Source organism: Amblyomma mixtum, chromosome 2, assembly GCF_055824585.1.
Source record: "Amblyomma mixtum isolate Tamu chromosome 2, ASM5582458v1, whole genome shotgun sequence".
NCBI lineage: Eukaryota > Metazoa > Arthropoda > Arachnida > Ixodida > Ixodidae > Amblyomma > Amblyomma mixtum.
In genome coordinates, this window is record NC_143013.1 from 172921156 (window position 1) to 172944274 (window position 23119).

At 47.6% G+C, this 23119-nt stretch overlaps 1 protein-coding gene across 1 annotated transcript in view; it reads right to left on the minus strand.

The window, feature by feature from the left end:
* Positions 1-14608, minus strand: part of LOC149361673 (solute carrier family 22 member 7-like) — a 29794-nt gene extending 15186 nt beyond the window's left edge. The window contains exons 1-2 of the mRNA XM_089568122.1: positions 14558-14608; positions 4803-5138 (exon numbers count right to left, since the gene is read on the minus strand). Coding sequence (XP_089424248.1) covers positions 4803-5138; positions 14558-14608 — 387 coding nt within the window. The remainder of the gene's footprint in view (positions 1-4802; positions 5139-14557) is intronic.
* Between the last annotated feature and the right edge of the window lie 8511 nt (positions 14609-23119).

A 23119-nucleotide genomic window follows, 5' to 3' on the forward strand; every position in this document is an offset into this window, starting at 1 on the left:
TTTGCGGATGATAGGGTGTCGAATGACGATAGTCACAATTGCAGAGCCGTAGGAGTTCTTCCAAAACATCGGCAATGAACTGGCGCCCACGGTCTCTGCTTACGACACGAGGAGCTCCGTGGCGAAGGATCAGCGAGTGTAGCAAAAAGGACGAGACGTCTGTTGCTTTGGCGGACACAAGAGCAGCTGTCTCCACGTAGCGAGTAAAGTAGTCGACGCAAACTATAATCCAGCGTTGGCCCGTTGTAGACTTGGGAAGCGGTCCAAGCACGTCGTCCCCGATCTTCTCAAAAGGGGAGTAAGGTGGTCTGATCTGTTTCAATTGAAATCGATCAGACCACCTTACTTCCCTTTTAACAAGCCGGCGGGTGAGGCAGTGCGATGCTTACAGCGTTGACACTGCAGACAGCCTGCAACGTACTGCTGAGTTGTCTTGTAAAGTCCAAGTCAGTAAAGGCGTTGCCGCCTCCTGTGTAACGTGCGAGAAAACCCTTGATGTCCGGCAGAAATATCATCATGCATGGCATGCAGGACAATGCCACGAAGACTGGTAGGGGCAACCGAAAGCAGACGTGCACCCTCCACGGAATAGTTCTTATACAGCACGCCCTCCGATATGACGAACGGAGTTACAGGAGCAGACGTACGGGCTTGATCAAACAACGGCTGGAGACTACGATCGTTGAGTTTTTCGTGCTTAAAAGTCGCAAGGCTAGGACTCTTCGCAACTTGCCGTGTCTGCCAGAGGGAAACGAGACAAACAGTCGGCATCAGCATGGTGGCATCAGCCGCTCTTATACGCCACTGTGAAGTCATATTCTTGGAGGCGTAAGGCCCAGCGAGCGAGTCGACCGGAAGGATCACGGAGGCCAACAAGCCAACACGAGTGATGGTCTGTAACAATCTTGAAGTGACGTCCATGTAGATATGGTCGAAACTTTTGCACAGCAAAGACGACAGCGAGACACTCGACCTCCGTCACGGTGTAGTTGCCTTCAGATTTGGTCAAAGTGCGACTTGCGTATGCGACCACGTACTGGGCGCCGTTGTGGAGTTGGATAAGCACTGCGCCGACGCCCACACCGCTGGCGTCGGTATGGATCTCTGTCGGCGCCGCCGGGTCGAAGTGGCTCGAAACAGGTGCAGAAGTGAGCAAAAACTTCAGCTGCTGGAAGGCAGACTCACAGGCAGACGACCACACAAACGGGGCGTCTTTATGAAGGAGGGAAATCAAAGGACGAGTGAGTTGGGCGAAGCCTTGGATGAAGCGGCGGAAATATGAGCAGAGGCCCATAAAGCTTCTAAGGTGTTTCAAAGAGAAAGGCTGTGGAAACTTCCGTACGGCAGCGATCTTCTGTGGGTCTGGCCGGATACCATCCTTGTCGACAAGAAAGCCGAGGACAAGGGTTTGCCGTTCACCAAAGTGGCATTTCTTGAAATTTAAGACCAGTCCAGCTCTTGGGAAGCAAGCCAGCACCATACCTAGTCTTTTGTTATGTTCGCGAAAGGTCTTTTCATAAATGATCACGTCGTCGAGGTAACACATACAGACCTCATACTTAAGCGCACGCAATATTGCGTCCATAAATCGCTCAAAAGTAGCGGGGGCATTGCATAACCCAAAGGGCATGACATTAAATTCATACAGTCCATCGGGCGTGATAAAAGCTGTCTTCTCCCTATCCGATGGTTGCATGGAGATCTGCCAATACACAGAGCGCAAGTCAACCGACGAGAAGTACGACGCAGATTGAAGACAGTCCATGGCATCATCAATACGCGGGAGCGGGTAGACGTCCTTCTTCGTCACAGCATTTAACCGACGATAGTCTACGCAAAAGCGCCAGGAATTATCCTTCTTGCGTACCAGTATAACAATAGCAGCCCATGGACTTGACGACTCCCGGATGACGCCTTTCTGTAGCATATCCTGCACTTGCTCGTTGATTAGCTTTCGTTCAGCCTGGGACACACGATAAGGCTTCTGTCTGATCGGATGAGCGGTACCGGTGTTGATGTGGTGCTGCGTGCGAGAAACTGGCAGCGAAGGTGGAATGGCTGGCTGAGTGAAATCAAATAGCGACGCATACTGGGTAAGAACAGTCTGTAAAGCGAGCCGTTCGGAAGACGGAAGCGACTTGCTGATCATGCGCATGATATTGACGGAAACGTCTGCTGCTCGACTGAAAGGCTCGCGCTCAGACACGGATCGGATAGTAAGAATGTCATAAGCATGAAACCGAGCGAGTTTAAGCCCCGATGGGATCAAAACAGGTTCTGACGAAGCATTCACTGTCCATAGTTGTGCGCAACCGTCGACTACGGCAACAATGGCCCGGGGCACCAGAAAATTCCGTTTCGCTGCGTTGTGCACATCTCGCTCAACAAGCAAGTGGAAGGTGCCCGTGCGGGTTTCCGAAGAGTGAACAGGGACGAACATTGCTGGCATGGCTGGTAAAAGCACATCTTGCGTGACACTAAAGGCTCCATCACTGCGATCGGGTGAATCCTGCACAAAAGTAGACTGCATATTGCGGTGGAGAGAAATTTCTCCAGCTCCACAATCCAAAGTGGCCCCGCATTCACGTAAAAAATCAATACTTAATATGACATCATGCGTGGCATGGAGTAATACGACAAATTTTGCTCGAAACTTCTCTCCAGCAATGGTGACTGATACGAAGCAGACGCCAACTGGGCGCCCCAACACCACGAAAACTGGCACTCTGGTCCCATGCAAACATCACTTTGCGTCCAAGGCGCTTTTTGAAAGAAAAGCTCATCACCGACACAGCGGCACCGGCAAGAAAGCGACAACCCTTTGCAGACTCTCCTGAGTTTACGGTAAGCAAGGAAATATGGCTGTTAACAGCCAAGGTTTTCAGCCTGCTTCAGGCCACTAGCAGTAACCAGGTACCCATGTGGGCTAGTTGGTGTACTGGTCTCTCCCACTAGCAGTAGTTTAAGAGTCTTTAGAGTGAGCTGCGACGCAGCTCGTCATTCAGTGTTTAATAGCGCGGCTTCAGTGTAGCGTCGGTCCGTCTTCTCACGAACATCTAATTTGAAATTTCGCGACGATGTCTTAACTGCACCCCTTACTTTAATACGTGACCGTTAGGTCAAAACGATAAAAAGCCACGGATTAACGGAAGTACATGAATGGTGCTAAATGTCTGTGGCAGATCTTTAGTCAAGCAGAAGACATTCTACAAGCAGAAGTAAATTTGGAGGTCGTGCGTTCAGTTAGCCAAAGGTGCCACAAATGGTTTTAAATAACCGTTTATCAAAAAAGTAAAGTCGCCGTAACTATCTCAATGAACACCTCAGTGGAACAGAGGACGCAAATGAAAATATATTTTGAGGAAATTAAGAGGCGCAGTAGCTGCCTCACTTCTCGGTGGGCACCTCAACCGCGCCGTGAGGGAAGAGAGAAGATGGAAGGGAAAGAAGAAAGAGATATAGAGTTCTCTAGCGGAGGGTTCCAGGATAACTTGGACCACCTGGGGGTCCTTAACGTGCTCTGACATTGCACAAAGGAATGAAATTCGTTCTTCTTGCGTTTCGTTATGGCGGAGGGAATGAAAAAAGGAAGAGGAAAGAGGTGCCGAAGTGGAGGGCTCCGAAAAAATTTCGATCACAGCACACAGTCCTCTTTTGAATTTCACCTCAGTCGCACTACTGCGGCCAAGTTTGGAATTTGATGCCGCGCCTTCGAGTTCGACAGCCGAACGCCGTAACGTAACTGCTAGTGTTCTTACCCCCGTATTCGCAAACCAGCCTTACACTTATGGCAAAAGGGCAACTTTCATAAGGACTCAGAAAGTACAAGATTGAGGGAAAGCTTAAGTGCGACTCCAAAACCCGCCTTAACGCACCAAAAGGATGCCTTATGAAAGGGCCACTTATCGTTCAGAAAAGTATGCCTGAGAACGAGGCTACCAACTATTTGAGCGCTTAATTGCACGTTTTTAAAAAAATAACATGCTGCTAGTGACTATAAACGAAAATTAAGTTCTGATTCTTGTGTTCGCGAAGCTTAATGCAAATGTAAGAGCGGAAATGCTCTTTTCAGCCGATCGTCGTTTTCAGTCTGGCCACAGATGCGGTCGTTCAGATCCATGAGATCCAATCCAGTCCAAACTGTTGTGTATATGTGTGCGTGTGTTCGCAGTTTTTGCTCGTCCGTTATTCGGAGCTGCTTTTTTCTTTTTCTCTCCCTGAAAACAGTTGCTTCTGTTTTGTTTTTTGTATATATTTTCTGTTTAACGCCGGCGCGCGTCTCACTCGGCTGGCCCAGAACGCCGGCGCGCGTCTCACTCCGCTGGCCCAGAACGCCGGCGCGCGTCTCACTCGGCTCGCACAGAACGTAACACAGCCGCGTCATCCGAACCGGGCCGCTGATCCCATAGAAAAGAATTGCCTCCCACAACGGACCGGGAGAGAAATTCCCTGTCTTCGTAATGTTCCATTGGGTTGATGCGGTCCCGAAGTATGCGCCGTAATGTATTCCCATATGGTCGACCTTCCCGGCTTTCCATTTCTCTTCTCAAGGCGACGAAGTCGACTTGCGCAGAGAAGCTTTCATAGTGGGTAGCCATCTTGGATGTGATAAGAAACGCGTTAAGGTAGCTCCCAGCCTACCTTGAAAAATGCCCACTTACCCATAAGTTAAGGCCGCAAAACTGCTCAGTTTAAGTATAAGTTTTGATTGTGAAACACGATAGGGCCCTCTTAAGTGAATGAAGAGAAAAGATAAGTGTAAGGTGCGTTTGTGAATACGGGGGTTAGGGACGTATCCGCACCGGCATGGGCGGGTCGTAGACGGCGCAGCGGCTGAAGGTGCCGTCCGGCTGGACGGGTATGGCCTTGTTCCTCCACTCGGCGGCTCCCAGGTGGCGCAGCTCGTCCGGGGCTCTGCACCAGTGGGCCACGGGGGCGCCGACCAGCTTGTGCGCGTGCGTGTTGAGGAACATCACGAACATGGACAGCGTGCCGCAGAGCAGCACGTGCCTCTGGTAGCTGCCGTGGCCCAGGATGACGTAGACGTTCTCCTGGACCTGCCGAGGCTCGTCCGACACCACGAAGCCTTGGAGCAGGCTGTCCGCGACCTCCGAGGGGTCGGCGCCGGGAGGCTGCGGCTGAGGCCATAGGGGGTAACAACTCTAATGAGAGCCACTGCATGCGCAGTCTCGAGCAGCAAGGTGAGCTGATATTGTAAATGTTCACACTATTAGGTAATTTTAGCAGAGCGCACGCAGACGTACGCAGAGGAATTTCAAAGGCTAAAAAGTACCGCCACTCACAATTCGCATGCCCCTCAAGATAATCTGTATCTTACGTCGCTATTTTACGAGTTAAGTGGGGGATGAGCCTGGCGATCGTTGAAAGCTTCTATGAAGACATGTAATCAGCAACGAACAAATTAAAATCATGGTACACTGTACTGATGGGTGACTTAAATCGGAGGTAGGCAAGAAGCAGGTAGGAGGCCAGGCGGTAGGCGACTATGGCATAGGTTCTACTATTAGCAGGGGAGAGTTATTAGTACAGTTCGCAGGTATAAATAATTTGCGGCTCATGAATACCTTCTTCAGCAAACAAAAGAATAGGAAGTGGTCGTGGAAGAGCCCCACTGGTGATACTAAAAATGAAATAAACTTTATACTATGTGCTCACCCTCGGAAAGGTGGGTTGCAGCGACCATAGAATAGTAAGCTCTCGAATTAGCTTACATTTGAAGAGGGAAAGGAAGAAGCTAGTGCCGCGGAAGCTCATTAACGAGCTAGAGGTAAGAGGGACAGCAGAGAAGTTCAGGATTTCGCTGCAGAACAGATATTCGGCTTTTATTAATGTTCAAACTATGAACGATAATCGCACGTCTATCATAACGGAGTGCGCCTGTAGAAATGGGCGGTAAGATGTTTCGACAGGATACCGGAAATCTATCTCAAGAGACGAAAGATGTGATTAATAAACGCCAAAACATGAAGGCGTCTAAGGAAGTTGAATACGGAAATAATCGAGCATGCTCTAAAAAACGGAGATAGCCTAACAGTGTTGAAGAGGCATAGGTAAAAACTAGATGTATGCGCTAAGGGACACCGAGGGCAATGCCATTAACATTATGAACAAGATAGTTCAAGTAGTTGAAGAGTTCGACACAAACCTATACAGTAGGAAATGTAATCAGAAGGTTAATGAGAGAAGACAGTAGCGCACAACAATGCGTCATCCCATCAGTAACGAAATAGGAAGAAAGCCTTAGGAGCAATTCAAAGGGGGAAAGCAGCTGGCGAGGGTCAGGTAAAAGCAGATCTGTTGAAGGACGGAGGGGAGATTGTGCTAGAAAATCTAGCCACTCTGCATACGCAATGCTTTATGGCTTCGAGCACAACAGAAGCTTGGAAGAACGGTGATATCATCTTAATTCATCAGAAGGGGGGACGTCAAGGACTTGAATAATTACAGGCCGATCGGCATACTGTCCGTTTCCTACAAGGCATTTACTAAGGTAATCTCTAATAGAATCAGGAAATCCTTAGACTTCAGTCATCTAAATGAATGCAGGCTTTTGTAAAGGATACTCTGCAATAGAAAATATTCACACTATCAAAAATTGCCGAATATAACCTGCCCCTATATATAGCCTTCATTGATTACGAGAAAGTTCATGATTAAACTGTGCGAAGAAAACACGGACAGAGACAGAAAAAAACACGTACACACACTGAGCGCAGAATTTCCAACTTTTATTCAAAAAACGCTTCGGGTACCTTTTATACGCTCTAATCAACCACCACATGACACAGCTGGGATAAAAACCGATAAGTATTGACAGTTACGTGTATATGATGCGCCGACCCGCCAGAGCGCCAATCTAAACTATACCAGTGTGTGCAAGCTTACGCACCATTCATACCTAGACACAAGGAAAAAGAAAATGGAAACTGGAAGATAAAGATCCTAAAAGTGAAGATAAAACCAATACCACCAAAGAGGGCATCAACAAAACGCTGTATTACTTGCGCAACCTACTCAGCAATGGGATGAGACGCGGAACCAACAGTAATAACAATAAACGATGAAGGTGCAAAGCCACTAAAAAACGCAGGCTGAAAAGAACTAAGAACTAAGAAAAACACCGAGACTAAAACTGTGAAACTGAGAGTGAAAGATGGAGACAACAAACAACAAAGGTAAAGGCGACGCGAGCAATGAAAAGGCGAAACCAGGCTAAAATCTATGAAGGATGGCAAAAAAAAAAACAAGAGTACAGGTGCAGGGTTAAAATGGACGGTTTAAAGTGTGCCTTTCTAAAAACGAGATTTCTTTATCAGAAAGCATAATGGACGGTGTGATCACACAATTCTTCGAATTCTTTGCGATTAGGATGGCCTCAATTATTTCCCTTTCCGTTTTGGTTCTAGCCGCAGCGGAGAACTCTGTGCTTTCGAGAAACGGTTGACAATCACTTTTTTCGCACTACTTACAATGTAAAGCTAAATTTCCTCCTGAGTTGGTAGAAAGATTGCGAACATGTTCAGCCGCCCTCTCATTAAAACATCGCCCAGTTTGTCCGATGTACTTTTTTCACAGGATAATGGCACCTGATAAATAACTTCTCTGGCCCATTCAGTGTACTCAAGACTATGATTTTAGGTGCATCTTTGCTGTCTATCATCTCGGTTCATGATTGCACACAGTTTAGCTAGCTTACATGGCGCCGCAAACACGAGTTGGACGCCGTATCTCCCTGCTACTTTCTTTAAATTGTGAGACACTCGGTGCAGGTAAGGCATGACACACACTGGTTTTCGGTCTTCGTTCGTTTGGCGGTTCGTATTCTTCATCCTCTGTAGCAGACTCTCACAAACACAGGCTATCTGTTGCGGCGGATACCCGGCAGCATACAACCTCTCAGTCTGACGGTTAAGACTTGAACTCATTCTGTGTTCACGTGACTTTTCTAAAGCTGAACGGCAGGCAAGGTGAACAATCGCTCTTATAACTAACTTTTAATGCGCACTGTCAAAGGGTAGTAACTGCTTGTTCATTCTGGGGTTGTAGGACCAAGAGATATGTGAGGGCGTAAATTCCAGACTAATATCCAGAAAGTGGATTTGGTTGCCTTTGGGCAATTCATGTGTAAAATTAGGCCCTTTTACTTCACGCTTGAAAACATCAAGGATAGTACTATCTGACTGAGGCAGACTAGAGTTAGAAGAAAGGTTTGACGCAGTGGAAACCTCTGCAGTTATGCAGGCATTGCGGAATCAGGGTGGAGCAGTCTTATGGGAAAATACTGAAAGATGTCTATAACGACTGCAAAGCTGGCATAATCCTTCATAAAGTTAGCAATAAAATTGCATTAAGGAAAGGTGTAAGGCATGCAGACACGATCCCGCCAATGCTAATCACCGCCGGTTTACGGGGGTATTCCGATGCCTGAAATAGTAACAGTTGGGGATAAGAGAATACCTAAGTAATCTGCGTTTCGCTGATGACATTCCGTTGCTAAGTCACTCAGGAGATGAGCTGCAAAGCATGATCAGTGAGTTAGACAGGCAGAGCAGAGCAACGGGTCTTAAAGTTAACATGCAGAAAACCAAAGTAATGTTGAACAGTCTCGCAAGGAAACAGTAGTTCACAATTGGTAGTGAGGTGCTGGAAGTGGTAAGGGGATACGTGTACTTAGTGTATGCAGTGACAGCTGATTCGGATCATGAGATGGAAATAACTAGAAGAATATGAATGGAGTGGAGAGCATATGGCAGGTTCTCTCAGATCATTAATGGTAGCTTACCAATATCCCTCAAGAGAAAAGTATACAGCAGCCGTACTTTCCGCTACTTACCTACGGGGCAGAAACGTGGAGGCTAACGAAGAGGGTTCAGCTTAATTAACGACAACTCAGCGAGCTATGGAAAGGAAAATGATAGGTGTGACATTAGTAGACGAAGTGAGCGGGGTGGGTCATGAAACAGACGCGAGTTATAGACATTCTACTCGATATCAAGAGGAAGAAATGGCCTTGGGCAGGGCATGTAATGCGAAGGCAAGATAACCGCTGGTCCTTAAGGGTAACAGAGTGGATTCCAAGGGAAGGCAAACGTAGCAGGGGACGGCAGAAAGTTTGGTGGGCGGATGCGATTAAGAAGTTTGCGAAGATACGATGACCGCAGCTGGCAAAGGACAGAGTTAATTGAAGAGACAAAGGAGAGGCCTTTGCCCTGCAGTGGGCATTTCAGACTAATGATGAAGATAATGAGTGTGGCGAACACAAAGAGACAGCGTTGTTATAGTGAAGCGCTTCGAATCAAGGCGCTGGCTTCGGAGTGGATACGTTGTTGTTACTCCGTTTTCCAGTACGATCCCATCATAGCATCTCTAGCATCTCTAGCGAGAACTGTAGCATCATAGTTGCTAGAGTTCTCGTTGCCCCTGAGTTATCTAATTTGGCACTAAAAGTGTGGCTGCGACATAAATAATAACGTCCTTCAGTTCAATAGCGTTAAGCGTATTTCACAGTACATATAGTATTTTAAAATTATTCTTTATTGTCTCATAGCGACGAAGGCACCGAAAAAAGGACACGCGATGTGGTGAAGAACAAATTTTGTGCGAACTTTTTCTGTTAAAATAAAACAGCTGGGAGATGGTGCCGGCAGTAAGGCCAGGTGCATAGTTAAAAATAATCATCCCTTTCGGCCGCAATGAATTAAAAGCTTTCCAGATCTTTAATATCGACATGCTTCTCGAACATTGTTAAACAGTCGCGCGTGGCCAAGACCGTTCAGGAGCATTTAGATCGCATATCACGCAGCAAACACAAAGTTATGAGGCCCCGCGCCGGTAGCAGTAGCCAAATAACCTGGAAGAAAGACACAAGGCTTTGCAGCCGTATCAACAAGAGCACGTGTAAGATGAACTGCAATGTCGTAGAAACTGTCTGTCTGTCTCGACCATCTGTAGATCTTTAACGCGCGCTGACATCGCACAGCACACAGCCATCTTTGCGCCTCCCCTCAATCGAAACTCGCCCGCCACGGCCGCGTTCGAACCCGGGTACTGCGGCTCAGTAGCCGAGGTACCTACCGACTGATTCACAGCGTCGGCTGCCCGACGAATCTCGATCAACCTCGGGTCCCGAGCTTGGAGTCAGGACTTCTCTTCACGCATTTAAACTTATTTTGAGATTTCTTTTTTTTTTTTCGCACTGCGTTACTGTTCAGGTTTCAGAGATTCGGGGATTGAATTTTCGGAGCTCGAGGTATCCCGACTGTCTTTCTGTCGCCACTTTCGCCAGAATATTAGCGCCCGTCACTAAATTTCAACGATGTACTATCGGGGACAAAAGTGGTATACTCCACGCGACGGGAACCGGAGCAACGAAAAACTGCGGCATTTTGGCGAGCTACCGGAGAAAACATTGAAACGAGCCAAGCGACATGCCTGCTGACAATGATGGTAACGCATTGGCTATCTGGGTCCGAGATTGCGCCTGTAGATGGCTTTGCAACGCAGTTTTCCGTTGCTCCGGCTTCCGCTGCGTGGAATATACCACTTTTGTCTCCGGTAGTACCAAGAGCTGTTTCGCTAGTAGCAAAACCGAAATCCTCACTCAGGGCACCCATGAAGACATTCCACTCATAACATTTTCAAAGCTTCAAGATGCACTTTTACACTGAGTTATTCTTCAATACCTCATCACTTATATTCTTTTAAAAGAAATACTGCGCAAAGTGCTGAGCTCCTGGAAAAGGTGCCAACCAGAAGAACTAAGGTACTGGAAATCAGGAAAGAGTGCGTTATAATGACATGTATTTACACCCTCTCTGACCCTTCTTTCACGAATTGTGCCCCCTCTGGGGAGTGAGCGACAATTTGTCTGTTTCGAAGAAAACTGCTTGAAAACCACGGAGGAATTTAAAACAAACACAAATGTGGAAGCAACCGCGATTAGCTTCCACGGGAACGCGCGAAGCTGCAAATGTATGCGTGCGTTTGACAGCTGGCGGCGTCTATCGCACGTGCCTGTCGCTAACATGAACAGCGCATACGCAGAAAAAGCTGGCGGTTTGTTTTCAACCAGTGCAGTTAGAGGAGGAGAGGCGAGCATGCGCAGAGCGACCGTGTGGGAAAGGTGGATCGTGGGCCAAAAGTCAGAACAGCTTTTCCATCGCTTGTAGGCTTCTGTGCGCTTCTCTATTGCGCATAGAACGACAGAAATTTCGAAATATACCGTAAAAGTAGCCGATACTTTTTCTCACTGTCATGGCTTTTCTTTTTCGTTGCCTCCTGGAGCTCAAGCACAGCGCAGAAGCCGCTTTGAAAGGTAGCTGCTGCAGAACTTTTGCTTGTGTCACGTGCCCCCAGCCCTGCTTCGCTCGCTTTCGATTCGTCGTCCTTTTGCATGATTCCCCCCTTCGCATTCGTGCGCTGCAGGCAAGCCACTCTGGTAGCCCACTGCAATGGTGTCCGTGCCGCACGCCTCCTGGCATGGCCGCTAAAATGCTGCCTTGTATTGTCCTAGTTTCGATGCTTCGCCGCATTGCGCTCGCACTCTGCAAAGAAGCCGCAGTGACAATGCCACTTCGTTTCTGCTCATACCGAGTGGCTCCCGGGCTGGATCTGCTCTTCTCTTAGTGTACTCCTCTTTTTGGTCGCTAAACGTATACCGTGTGATCGCAAATTAGCGATGTTGTCAAAGCATTTGCAGGGACATCGCATTATCAGAAGAAAGGTCCTCTACGGGGCATTTATATTTCTCATCATTTTTACTGTTTTAGCCGGGATAGCCTGCCAGTGGAGAGAGTATCAGCGAGGTTCTACTGCAACATACTAAAATGAACCTTTACGAGCATCCGACAGACAACCAAATAAATGACAGAAAAATTATCGCTTTTTGAAATTCAAGCCAAATGAAATGACTGTAGTGAGCAGACTGTCTGGACCAAACGTATTACGTCAGCAATATGCAGAATTTCACTCTAGGGAAACATTGCTTTTTAGAAATTTATAGCTACGTGACAATCCCAAAGGCCGCATGGAGAATTGGAAGAACAGAGAACTATCAGCACCTGGACTCTGCGCTGTTTTAATTTTGTCTATAAGCCATAGATTAAATCCATCTAGCCAGTGCAATTGTGTAACCAGAGTAAATTATATTGGTCAATTCTTGTCCCATTTAAATGATGACAAGCTTTCAAAAATTTCTTCCGTTTTTCTGAAAATTTAAGAAGTTCACCAACTCAGATGCGAGGCGTTTTTTTTTTTTTCTGCAAGGAACTAGAGACGAAATAGGTGCTGTGTATTAAGAAATCCTTGAAATGAGCTTCCCGTCGCAAGTAATTTCATTCCTTTAACTTCGTGTAATGGGAGGCCCAATGGTCCGAGTTTTCTAGTAATTTGCTATAGGTGTAAACTCCAATAGATTGCAGCCTAAGATGAACTCTTACGTGGCGAGGATGTTAACATGCAGATTTTCGACGAAATAAGTTTCATAGAGCACAGCATAACCAGCAATAACCCTCGCGACACACTTACCATATGCTCCAACACTTCGAAGGAAGTGCATTCAACGGGCTGCCTATGTTAACACAGGTTAGCTAAAATTGCTTTTTCTGCGCACGTACCCAAACAATTCTGGAAAAAAAAACATTTTTCAAACGAAAAATATTTTTCTCATATATTGTAAAACTTCACTATAACAATCAATATATCCGCTGATATTGCGCCGGCTGTCTTTCAATTTTTCAACGCTTTTCAGCAGGCTTTCAGCATTTTTTTCTGCCATCATTCCCCATCGGGTTTCTACGGCGGTATTGACTGCTCGATGTCAGCGATGGAAAAACTTTAAAAGACAGACACTGCTGCGCATCGGAAGAATGAACCATTTCCTTCAAAATATTGGTCCGATAATGTCAGACATCTTTAAGGGGACATTAATTCTTTAATTGGAGATTGTCGCTCCCCATTCATATTCTTGTACATATCTAGGATTTTCATTTTTTTCTCTGCTTCTGCCCTGCATTTGCTATCTCCTTTAATCTCTTTTCACGTTTTCGAAAGCTTAGTAGCAGTAGTAGCAATAGTAGTGGTGGTAGTAGTAGCAGTAGCAGTAGTAGTAGTGGTGGTAGTAGTAGAAGTAGCAGTAGCAGTAGTAGTAATAGTAGTAGTAGTAGTAAGTGGTAGCAGTCGCAGTAGCAGGACCAGTAGAAATAGTAGCAGTAGTAGTAGTAGTAGTAGTCGTAGTAGTGGTGGAAGATGTAGTAGTAGTAGTAGCAGTAGCAGTCGTAGTAGCAGTAGTAAGTGGTGGTATTAGCAGTAGTAGTACTAGTTGTAGTATTAGAGTAATAGCAGTAGCACTAGTAGTAATATTAGAGTAGTAATAGCTGTAGTGGTAGTAGTAGTAGCAGTATTCGCAGTGGTCGCAGCAGTAGTAGAAGTAGTAATGAGTAGTATTAGAGTAGTAACAGTTGTAGTACTAGTAGTAGTAGTAGTAGGGGTAGTAGTAGTTAGGGAGCCCTTAGCGATGCCCTTACAGCCCCTGATGAGGTTCTACGTTCTAGAGGATTAAGGACAAGAGTTTTCATCTTCGACAGATTTAGGACACTGGTGATGCACGACCATCCGCAGTCCCATAAGCAAACCCGATGGGCTGTATATCTCCGACGAAAGCTATACACGTTGTAAATTGGTGCATTATCGGGGGCAAAAATAATGGACCCCCCCCCTACCCTCCCCATCCAAGTTCCGAACCGTGCCCCGCTACTTGCGGGTGCCACTTGATGATGCGAGTGCGCCCATGGCACTGCCTGCACTGTTTTCCCCACAGAACTCGACCCATCAATCCCCCACCCCATCCAACCGCGCCCCATGGCGACATACACGGAGAGGATACGACACTGCAGACTATCTCGTAGAAGATATCCTCCCCCAACCAAGGGGCTCTCCAAAGCGGAGGAGGTTATATAGCAACGCCTCCAGACTGGCATTTACAATTAACCGCAAGTCTCAACCTAAAACGTCCCGAGCCTTACGACCCCAAATGCAAATTGTGCGGGTAGGAGGAGGCCCGCGTCACCTGCCAAAACAATCCACCTGACGATACGAATACAGTGCCGACTGATGAGGCGTGGGAGGCTTCCCTGTCAAGCTCTGGTCTCTAGGCCCAGAAGACCCTTGTAGCAGGAGCACGGAGAGCAGCGGCCGCCGCTGAAATCCCAGACTAGAGACCCCACCCACACATGCCCCTCACAAATCTCCCAATAAAGTTTTTCATTCATTCATTCATTGACGATACACTCCTCGTGTTGATATCGGCGCACATGTAGTGCGGCACGGTTCGGAACTTGGAGGTAGGGTTAATCACTTTTGTCCAGGGTAGTACAAAGTTCTCCTCTCCGTCATTATTTTTTTTTCTCCAGGGGCTCATTAACTTTACCCTCTCTCTTTTACTCTAACCTTCTTTGCTTCCTCTGTCCCTAGTGTGCTCTTTCTTTCCTTCTTTTATCCTGCGCCCGGGAGTACGAAACTGGTTCTTCCACACTCTTACCTTCCCGCGACCACTGGACGTTCCAGCCGGCGAGGCGCTGCCCGACGCCATCGCCTCCAACAGAGAAGGTTCTTTTCCTCCTTTCTCTCAGCTCACCTCTACCTGTGGTTGTCTGCAAGGAATCAACGACAGAACAAGTAACGTAGTGAGCACCGGAGGAATACGGATCCATGAAGATACGAAGACGGGTTAACACCTCGAATATCAGCTCTGATCAGAACCGTAAGCGAAAGGCTAATTTGCCAGGTACAAAAACCTGTGAAGACCTGTGGCTTCCGCGGGGACAAAAAAAATGAGTGTGGTCGCTGTCCTGATCGAACAAGTCTGCACGAAGGGCTGAGGTGCCCAAAGATACACAAAGTTCAAGCTTCGTACTTATGAGGGCACCGGTCATATTGGCGGCTACTGATCGATCTGTACTGAGGTCATATACTCAGTCCATGTGATCAGTCCATGTCATCATTATATTGAGCGGTCGGTATTGAGATCATGTGATTCTGTAAGCCCGCCACCCGGCCATATGGCCGTTAAGTGGACCACATCGATCACATGAGCGCCCAAGGTTCATTCTCTCAACCGGCCAGGGGCACTCTATGCAATCCATTCCATGACAAGATAATCATCTTCCATCATCTGCATTTTACCTCTTTAAATCCCTTGCTTCTGTTACCTTTTTTTTTTCCTGTAGCTTGAGGCAGCAGGCTAGGATCGAGTTTCCTGCAGCCGGCTAAACATTTTTTTTCTTGTTAAATTCTTCTTAATTTTCTTTCGGCTAGATAACATAACCCAGAGCGTCCGCTACAGACAGATCATGATGACATTCCCTGCCGTGAGCAGTTCAATGTGCGCACATTTCCACTTATGACGTAAGACGACAAGATGACAGTTTACGCTGCCTGAAGCTTCCTGTGGAGCTAGTCGCTCACAAACTAAATGGTTACCGGCACCAAAGTACACTGTTCTGGTCGGCGCGGGCGTGCTCGATGAGCGATACGCGCTATCCTGCCGTATTTTGCATTCGAGCACGCGCTGCGGTGCTGCGCGTTCGCAAGCTTGCCAAATGCATCAGTCTTTCCTCTGCGGCTGCCAGATGTTGCATAATGCTTCTGGCGTCGAGCATCTGAGACGCCGAAGGAGCATAAGTAAGTTACCTATATGCTCCTGCTCCCTATCTCTCGTGGGATGCTTTAGCTCACGCGGTTCATTCTCGGTGTGCTGCTGGGGAGAAGAACGAAGAAAAAATGAGATCAGTATGGGGAGCAAAGAGCTACTCACTGAAATGCAGCTGGAGATTTCCGCTGAGGCACTTTGAATCTCGATTGCAGGAGTCGAAGGCTGGATATCGGCCGCTTGTCGCTGTTGGAGTTTACGAGGCATACAGTGGCACATAACCAGGCTAGGCAGCGAAGACCCGGGGCTGCACAAGCGTTTGCGTTCGCCGGGTTCTTTCTTCTTCTTCTCCTACTACTACTGCCTCTCCTCTTATCCTTTATTCTCGATCACTGGCATTGTTTTAGAACAAAATACTAGAGTAAAGTCCGAGATTGCTGATCATAAATTACTGGCTGCCTCTTGAGAATCATTACAATGTATGAGTGCGTATACATTTACTGCACGCATAGCTTTCAAAGTCAACCTTTTAATGTGCTTAGATTAACCTGTTGGACCAAAAAGAAACTCTTCACTGCATGTGAACGTAACGAGAAAAAATCCGCAGTCGCGAAGGAGATCCAAGCGAGAAATGGCCTCTTCCCGTCGAGACCGTGGGGAAATTCACCGCACGTTTACCTTGTAAAAACTAAGAAATTATGCATCAATGCTAATCTCTGAGCACGCTTCACAGACTGGTGCGTCCATTCTGTATTAAGAGGTGGCTGCGGGTTAATTAAGCGTGTAAGGCCATTTCGCTGGCGGCACAAGACAACTTCTTTGAACCGTTCCCTGTTTCTGACCCTCCGCCATTTGCTAATGACGGGTTTAAACCATTACCGCCCGAAGTCATACAGCGCGCAAAAATGTGAATAAATTTAACATATCTACTTGAACTGCCGCATACTTCAAGTAGTACTCTTGTCCAAATATTTATCAACGCAAGGCCAAAGTATAAGCTGCCACAGATGCAGGAGGACCGCGAGAAGATAAATTCGTGTGAAAGGTATACCCCTAACGCGAAAAAAAATTCCTAAAATAATGATGCATTCACAGATTATAGAGAAGTTCGGAATTCTGCACTTCAATTCCTGCACACGCCTGTGTGCTAGCACATGGTTTTGTGGACCTTAGGCACTAAGATGTTATAAAGATTATCCAAAATCAGCTAATAAGTAATTAATTAAAAATCTCAACGCTTTTTTTATATTTTTGCTACCAAGGAGCCATTAATGGTGAATTCATGGAAATTCACCTTTTATATCCAATGGGTGGGAATTAGTGCTTTAATTAATGATGTGTACTTTATTACGGATTTCAAAGTTCCAGTCCTTTTCGTCACAAGTATTTTATTAGTTTTCGCAAGGATGGTGTGTAGTCTCTATGGCAGGGATGTTGTTGAAGTTCGCTGCTCTATTCACACAGGCACTAGCGGCTCGGTCAGAGCCCTCGTTGCCGGCTATTCCAAAGCGGGTCGGAACCCATGGTCATGAATGACCTTTCTACATACGAAGCTATGCAACAACGGAGTTCTTCCAAGAAGTGACGGAGTTCTGAGCCAAGAAAGAAAAAAAAATTCTGCGCTGCGCTCGTATTGTAGTCTATGTGTCTTCACTGTCGTGCTCGTTTCTGTCGAACTGCCACTTTTTATGATGACTCGTTGACTAGCCCACTCGAAGATATTAACCAACACAAAACTAAACAGGCGAGTAAGCACACATACGTTTTCTGCATGCTTGACAGTTGTTAGCAACCCAAAAAGTTCGGTTAAGGCTTGGAGGAAGGAAAATTTAGAGGAGAGGCCGTCACGTGATATTTTGTGAAGCCGGAAACAAGCTCGGCGCCATCTTGTCCGGGCTGACGTCACGCCGCCGCGTCGACTGCGCGCGCGTTTCAAAGCCAACGAAGGAGCGTGCTACCGCATGAGAACAGGCCCCCGCAGGTTTGCATGTATGGGGTAGAAGTTTTGAGAAATGCCATTTGTTTGCAGTTGATGACTTTGTTGCAGAGCAGAAGCTTTTGTGTTGTGTATGATGTGAAAATATTGTAAATGGACATGTTTTTTCGATTGAGTTCTTTCTTTTGTGAGAAAATAAATGTTTTTTATGAATGAAGTTCTCGGGATCCTGTGTGCATTCGTATCTTTATGTAGATATTACAGTGAACAAAACTAACCCTTCGCCTTTATTAAAGAAGAAAAATCTTTAAGGTATTGCTTAAGCGCAGGGTCTTTTTCTTTTTAACGGCGGCGTATAACACTCCCCGAAAAATATTTCTGCCTACGCCACTGGTAGTGGCTGTATTGTGAAAAGAATAAAAATTTACTCATCTGCTTTGGCGCACGTGTCTACCTTCAGTTTAGAATAACCTGAGGGCGCGTGTGATCAATGAATACGTTAAGTCAAGATCGAATTAATGGCAGGTAATGCCGGTAGAAACTACAGCGAGTACATAAAGGTATACGCAACAATAGTCGCATATAAAATCAACGGTAAATTTCACATTCGACCGAACGAGCCCCTGCATTCTTTACTGAGTATTGCATGCAATAGTCACCGATAGATCAGGTTTTTTGAGCCATTTCTCCAAAAATATTTTCAAGTTTTATAAGAACTTTGGGGAACGTTTTAAAATAAGAGAGTTCACATACCGATTGCCTGAATGCACCTTTTTTTCTTTTTCTTTCTTTTTTAATGCTGTGTGTCTTGGATCTCACAGTGTATTTCATGAAGCTTCCGAACAAACTATCCCACCTTAATGCAGTGTAAAGTACTGCCTTTAAACTTAAGCTTCCTGAAATGTTTTAGTATATGGCTACCCTGGAAGCCTTTCATGTCCAGCTTGCTGGCACGAGGCTTATATTTGAATGGTACTCTGCAACGCTTTCTATTTGAGAGCATAATGATTTTTGAGTGGACAGCTGTCAAATGTGCTCATGAGGTTGTAAAAAAAATCCTTCTTTGCTAGAATGACTTTAGAGGTTCATGCATGAGATCCCTGAGCAAGGTTACTGATATTGGGTTGTTTGCATGCTATGCTCGCATAAAAGTGTTCCACATACTGGCCGCACTTTAACCGCGCTCTCTGGTGGATAGCACAAGCCTCTCAGTTTTATGCTGAATGAGTGTTGTTGTGTTTCTACCCCCCCCCCCCCCCCCTTAACTCTCTTTGTGTGTTCCCGTCACACCTGTGTCCACTCGGACCACGTGGGCCCGATCATGCAGCTACCGTGAACATTCATCGAGGTCGACAACCTCGCGACGACCATGGGAAGTTGGATGCTTGGAATGCCCCTCCGAGCCTCAGCGGATTAGTGTAGCAGGAATGTAAAGGCCATTGTCAGCAGTAATCCCAGCGAAATTCCTTGAACGGAGTGCAGCGGCGACGAAGGCAGGCGAGGCCCAGGAGCTATTGTCCGAGCAACCACCGTGAATGCGGAGGCGACCTGGCGGCGCCGTCACGCTGGCGGATAATTGAAGAATTCTGTGTCCCCGACTCGCGTTCTGGGCAATCGGCGGGGAGGCAAGTTCATTCCCCTGCTGGAGGACTTCGGGAGATTCCTTTCCCACAGGGCTGGATGAGTCAGCATTCTCCCCCTCTCATCGACCCAGCGGCGTGAGAGTGGAAAAACCCGCACCTGCCCAGCCGTGGGTGGTATCAAGAACGCCCCCTTCGGTCCATCTGATTGGACAGTGCTCGTCGACCATTATTCCCCAGCCAGGGATCTGGGGAAACCGGACGATATTTAACTCGGCCGTGAGTGTGGCGAAGAGAAGCCTGCTAGCTCCAGTCGACTACGGTTGACGAAGACGTTGCCCTTCCACTGAGAGCCATTCTCAGCCCCGCTCTATGTAAATAATGTAAATATGTGATTACCGTTTTTTCCTTCTCTTCCCCTACTCACCGTCTCCGGCCCACGCTTCCTTCCTCCTTCGGCACTGCGGCGGTGCTCCTGGATCCGATGCCTGGTGGGACGCGCTTCTAGCATCGACAAATATATCAACTGGTTGGCAGCGGCGGGATCTTCCACGCTTGGTTCTGGCTTCAGCAGTGGTGAGCGCTTGACTTTCTTTAAGAATCTGCCAGGCTTGATAACTCTGGAAATTTATCACTACCTGTAGATTGTTTTTCTGCACGTGCTCGCTTAAGCATTTCACGTAGCAGCTTATTTTACGAAAGTCCTCGTTCGGAAGTTGCCATGGATTTGAGCAAGCTAAAGAAGCCAGAGTTGATGTTGCTGTGTGAAAAGCTGGGTATTGAGGCCAGGAAGAGTCACAGAAAGCCGCAGCTGATTGAGGCTATTAAGGAATGTGGTGCTAAGGAGGAGGGTGACAAAATTTTGGAGACCTGGGAGGTCATTCAGGAGGGAATCAGGAACGCTAAGGAGGAGGCCGACAGGGTTGAAAATGAACGCAAGGAGAAGGCCGTCAGGGTTGAAAAAGAACGCCTTTACCGCAAGGAAGCCGCTAAGAAGGAGGCTGACAGGATAGAAAAAGAACGCCTTTACCGCAGGGAAGCCGCTAAGGAGGAGGCTGACAGGATAGAAAAAGAGCGCCTTTACCGCAAGGAAGCCGCTAAGGAGGAGGCTGACAGGATAGAAAAAGAACGCCTTCGTCTCAAGGAAGCCGATGAAAGGCAACTTGCTTTAATGCGTTTGGAGTTGCAAACTTTACTGGCGAAGCGCGCCGAGAGGAATTCGACAATAAATCAGGAGGTTTCGGCGCGAAGTGAAATTAAAATCGTGAATGAAAACTGCGTGTCTTTGCCCATTGCCCGCGTCGCAAACGAGAGCCCGCTCGGGGTGCGTCTGACCGAGGCAGCCATCTCCCAAAACCTGCCTAAGCAGCATCACTCGATTTCCTCAAATCGCTCGGATATGCTGCCCAAAGAAAAGGGCCTTTGTTTTAGAGATAACGCTGCGCAGGTCCTTACCACTTCGAAGGCTCGTGAATTCGCAGCGCCAGCAGAGCACGTAGTTGAAGAGGGCAAACCTGACAGCGACTGTGGAGCTCCAAGCCAGAGCGCGGCGTTAGCTGAAAAGCGCGATGCCGCACAGATTGTCCTTGCAACCCAGATAGGCGTAGGCGCAGCGCAAAAAGGTAGTCCTCCAGAAAGCAGTCGCGCGCTGAAGGTGGCAACTGCAAGTTCTACTGTAAGCGAGGAATGCGCCTCATCGCTGCTTGGAAACAAAGATCAGTTCAGCGATAAGGGAACGACAGCCGCTCGCGACCGAACACCCGAAAACGAGTTATGCGTCAATGAAAACTGCGTGTCTTTGCCAATTGCCTGCGTCGCGATCGAGAGCCCGCTCGAGGTGCGTCTGACCGGGGCAGCCGTCTCCCAAAACCTGCCTAAGCAGCATCCCTCGATTTTCTCAAATCGCTTGGATATGCTGCCCCAAGAAAAAGGCCTTTGTTTTGGAGATAACGCTGCGAAGGTCCTTACCATTTCGAAGGCTCGTGAGATCGCAGCGCCAGCAGAGCACACAGTTGAAGAGGGCAAACCTCAACCTGTAAGCCCGAAGCCTGTAAATTCTCGCGGTGACGAGGCAGATCAATCTCTAGTAAAGACTGGCGATGAAACGAACGCCGGCGACTTTACCCGTGACGGCTCCGCGTTACCTAATGACGAGCCAGCCCAGGACTTACTCACTTGTAGCACAAGGGTAAAGAGTACCGACAGTAGTGCAGGCTATAGTGAGTCTTCCGAAGCAGGCGCAAGTGATGAGCTGGGGCTAGGTGAGGAACTGATTACGAATCTAGTGTTGCCTCACTCAGATGGCTTTCTCGAACTCCTTCGTGTGGACAGGGAAACGTTCACCGCTGAGCAAGAGAAAGACCAATCTCTACGCAACTTGAGTCCCCAAAGTGACATAGGTGTGTCACGGAAGAACATACCTTTCCAGCTCCGTTCTGGCCTGCTGTACCGCCAGTATAAGGATAGGAAAGGTATCGAACACGACCAACTTACTGCCCGCGTCGCGATCGAGAGCCCCCTCGAGCTGCGTCTGACCAAGGCAGCCGTCTCCCAAAACCTGCCTTTGCAGTATCCCTCGATTTTCTCAAATCGCTTGGATATGCTGCCCAAAGAAAAAGGCCTTTGTTTTGGAGATGATGCTGCGCAGGTCCTTACCATTTCGAAGGCTCCAGACTTCGCAGCGCCAGCAGAGCACGCGGGTGACGAGGGCAAACATGACCCAGTAAGCCTGATACATTCTCACGGTGGTGAGCTAGAACAGGCAATTTTACAAACTGATCATGAGGCGAACGCCAGCGACTTTACCTGTAATGGTTCAGCGATTGCTGGTGACGCGCCACGCAAACCACCTGCGAAGGTTTCCACGGAGCGGCAGCGCACAGAGGTGGCCAAACGGGAAGAGTTAATTAAGGGGAAAGTGCGGCCCTTGTTGAATGCTCGACTGAAATCCGAACCGCGTAGCCGCCCCAATTTGGCACCTCGGTGCTCAAGTGTTCGCACCCGCCCCGTGGGAACACAAACCAAGAGAACGCAACGCGCGAACCCGATCCGAGAGAGACGGATACGCTGGCACGGCATTCGCACTCGTTCGTTCCCTTCTCGCATTCTGCTTTCTGAGCGTCAGCCAAACTTCAGAACAGCGAGACTTGGACGAGGAACAGTTAAGGGTCCCAAGCTGAAATTCCTAGCCTTGTGTCCTGTTGCACCTGCTAGAGTAGCTATCGGACCGCGGCCGCGAAGGGGGCGGCTGAAAAATAGGAAGCAGTAAATTCCTCTGATCGCAACGCTGTTTGCAGACGGATTCGAGGAATAATCCCGTCTTGAGTTGAATGCTTGTTTCTTTTTGTTCATTTAACTCTCCTGTACAGCAATGCAAGCTGGAATTCCTAGCATTATGCAATGTCTCATCTGCTAAAGCAGCTGTCGGACCGCGGCCGCGCAAGGGGCGGATATGACGCATAATCTCATATTGAGTTTAATGCTTGTTTTTTGTCTTTTGTTCATTACACTCTCCTGTACAAAGATGAGAGCGAAATTTTGGAGCTTGGCATTGCGGGACTCAGTTCACATGCGTTGCAGAAACGTAAGAGATAACGGCAACGCTGATGGCCTCAGCCGAAGCTTTCCCGTGTAATGCCCTTTCCTGACTCCGCAGACGTTATTCCGCTATGCAAATTTGTATTTTTTTTTTTTTGCTTTAGCGGGAATAATTTTTGTCTGTTTGTATGTGTGTTCAGCAGCTCCACCTTCCCTTCGTGCTCTCACGGGCGGTGGCTTTCTGTGACATAAACCGTGCTACGGCACCCCCCCAAAATTTTAGAAAATTTTCCTCCCTTTTGGCTAAACAAGCTCTGTGTATTCTGGTTTGGTCAAACATGTCAACTTTCGGAGGAGGACGTAAATTTCACGCTACAGCTCATTTTCTCTAAAGAGATT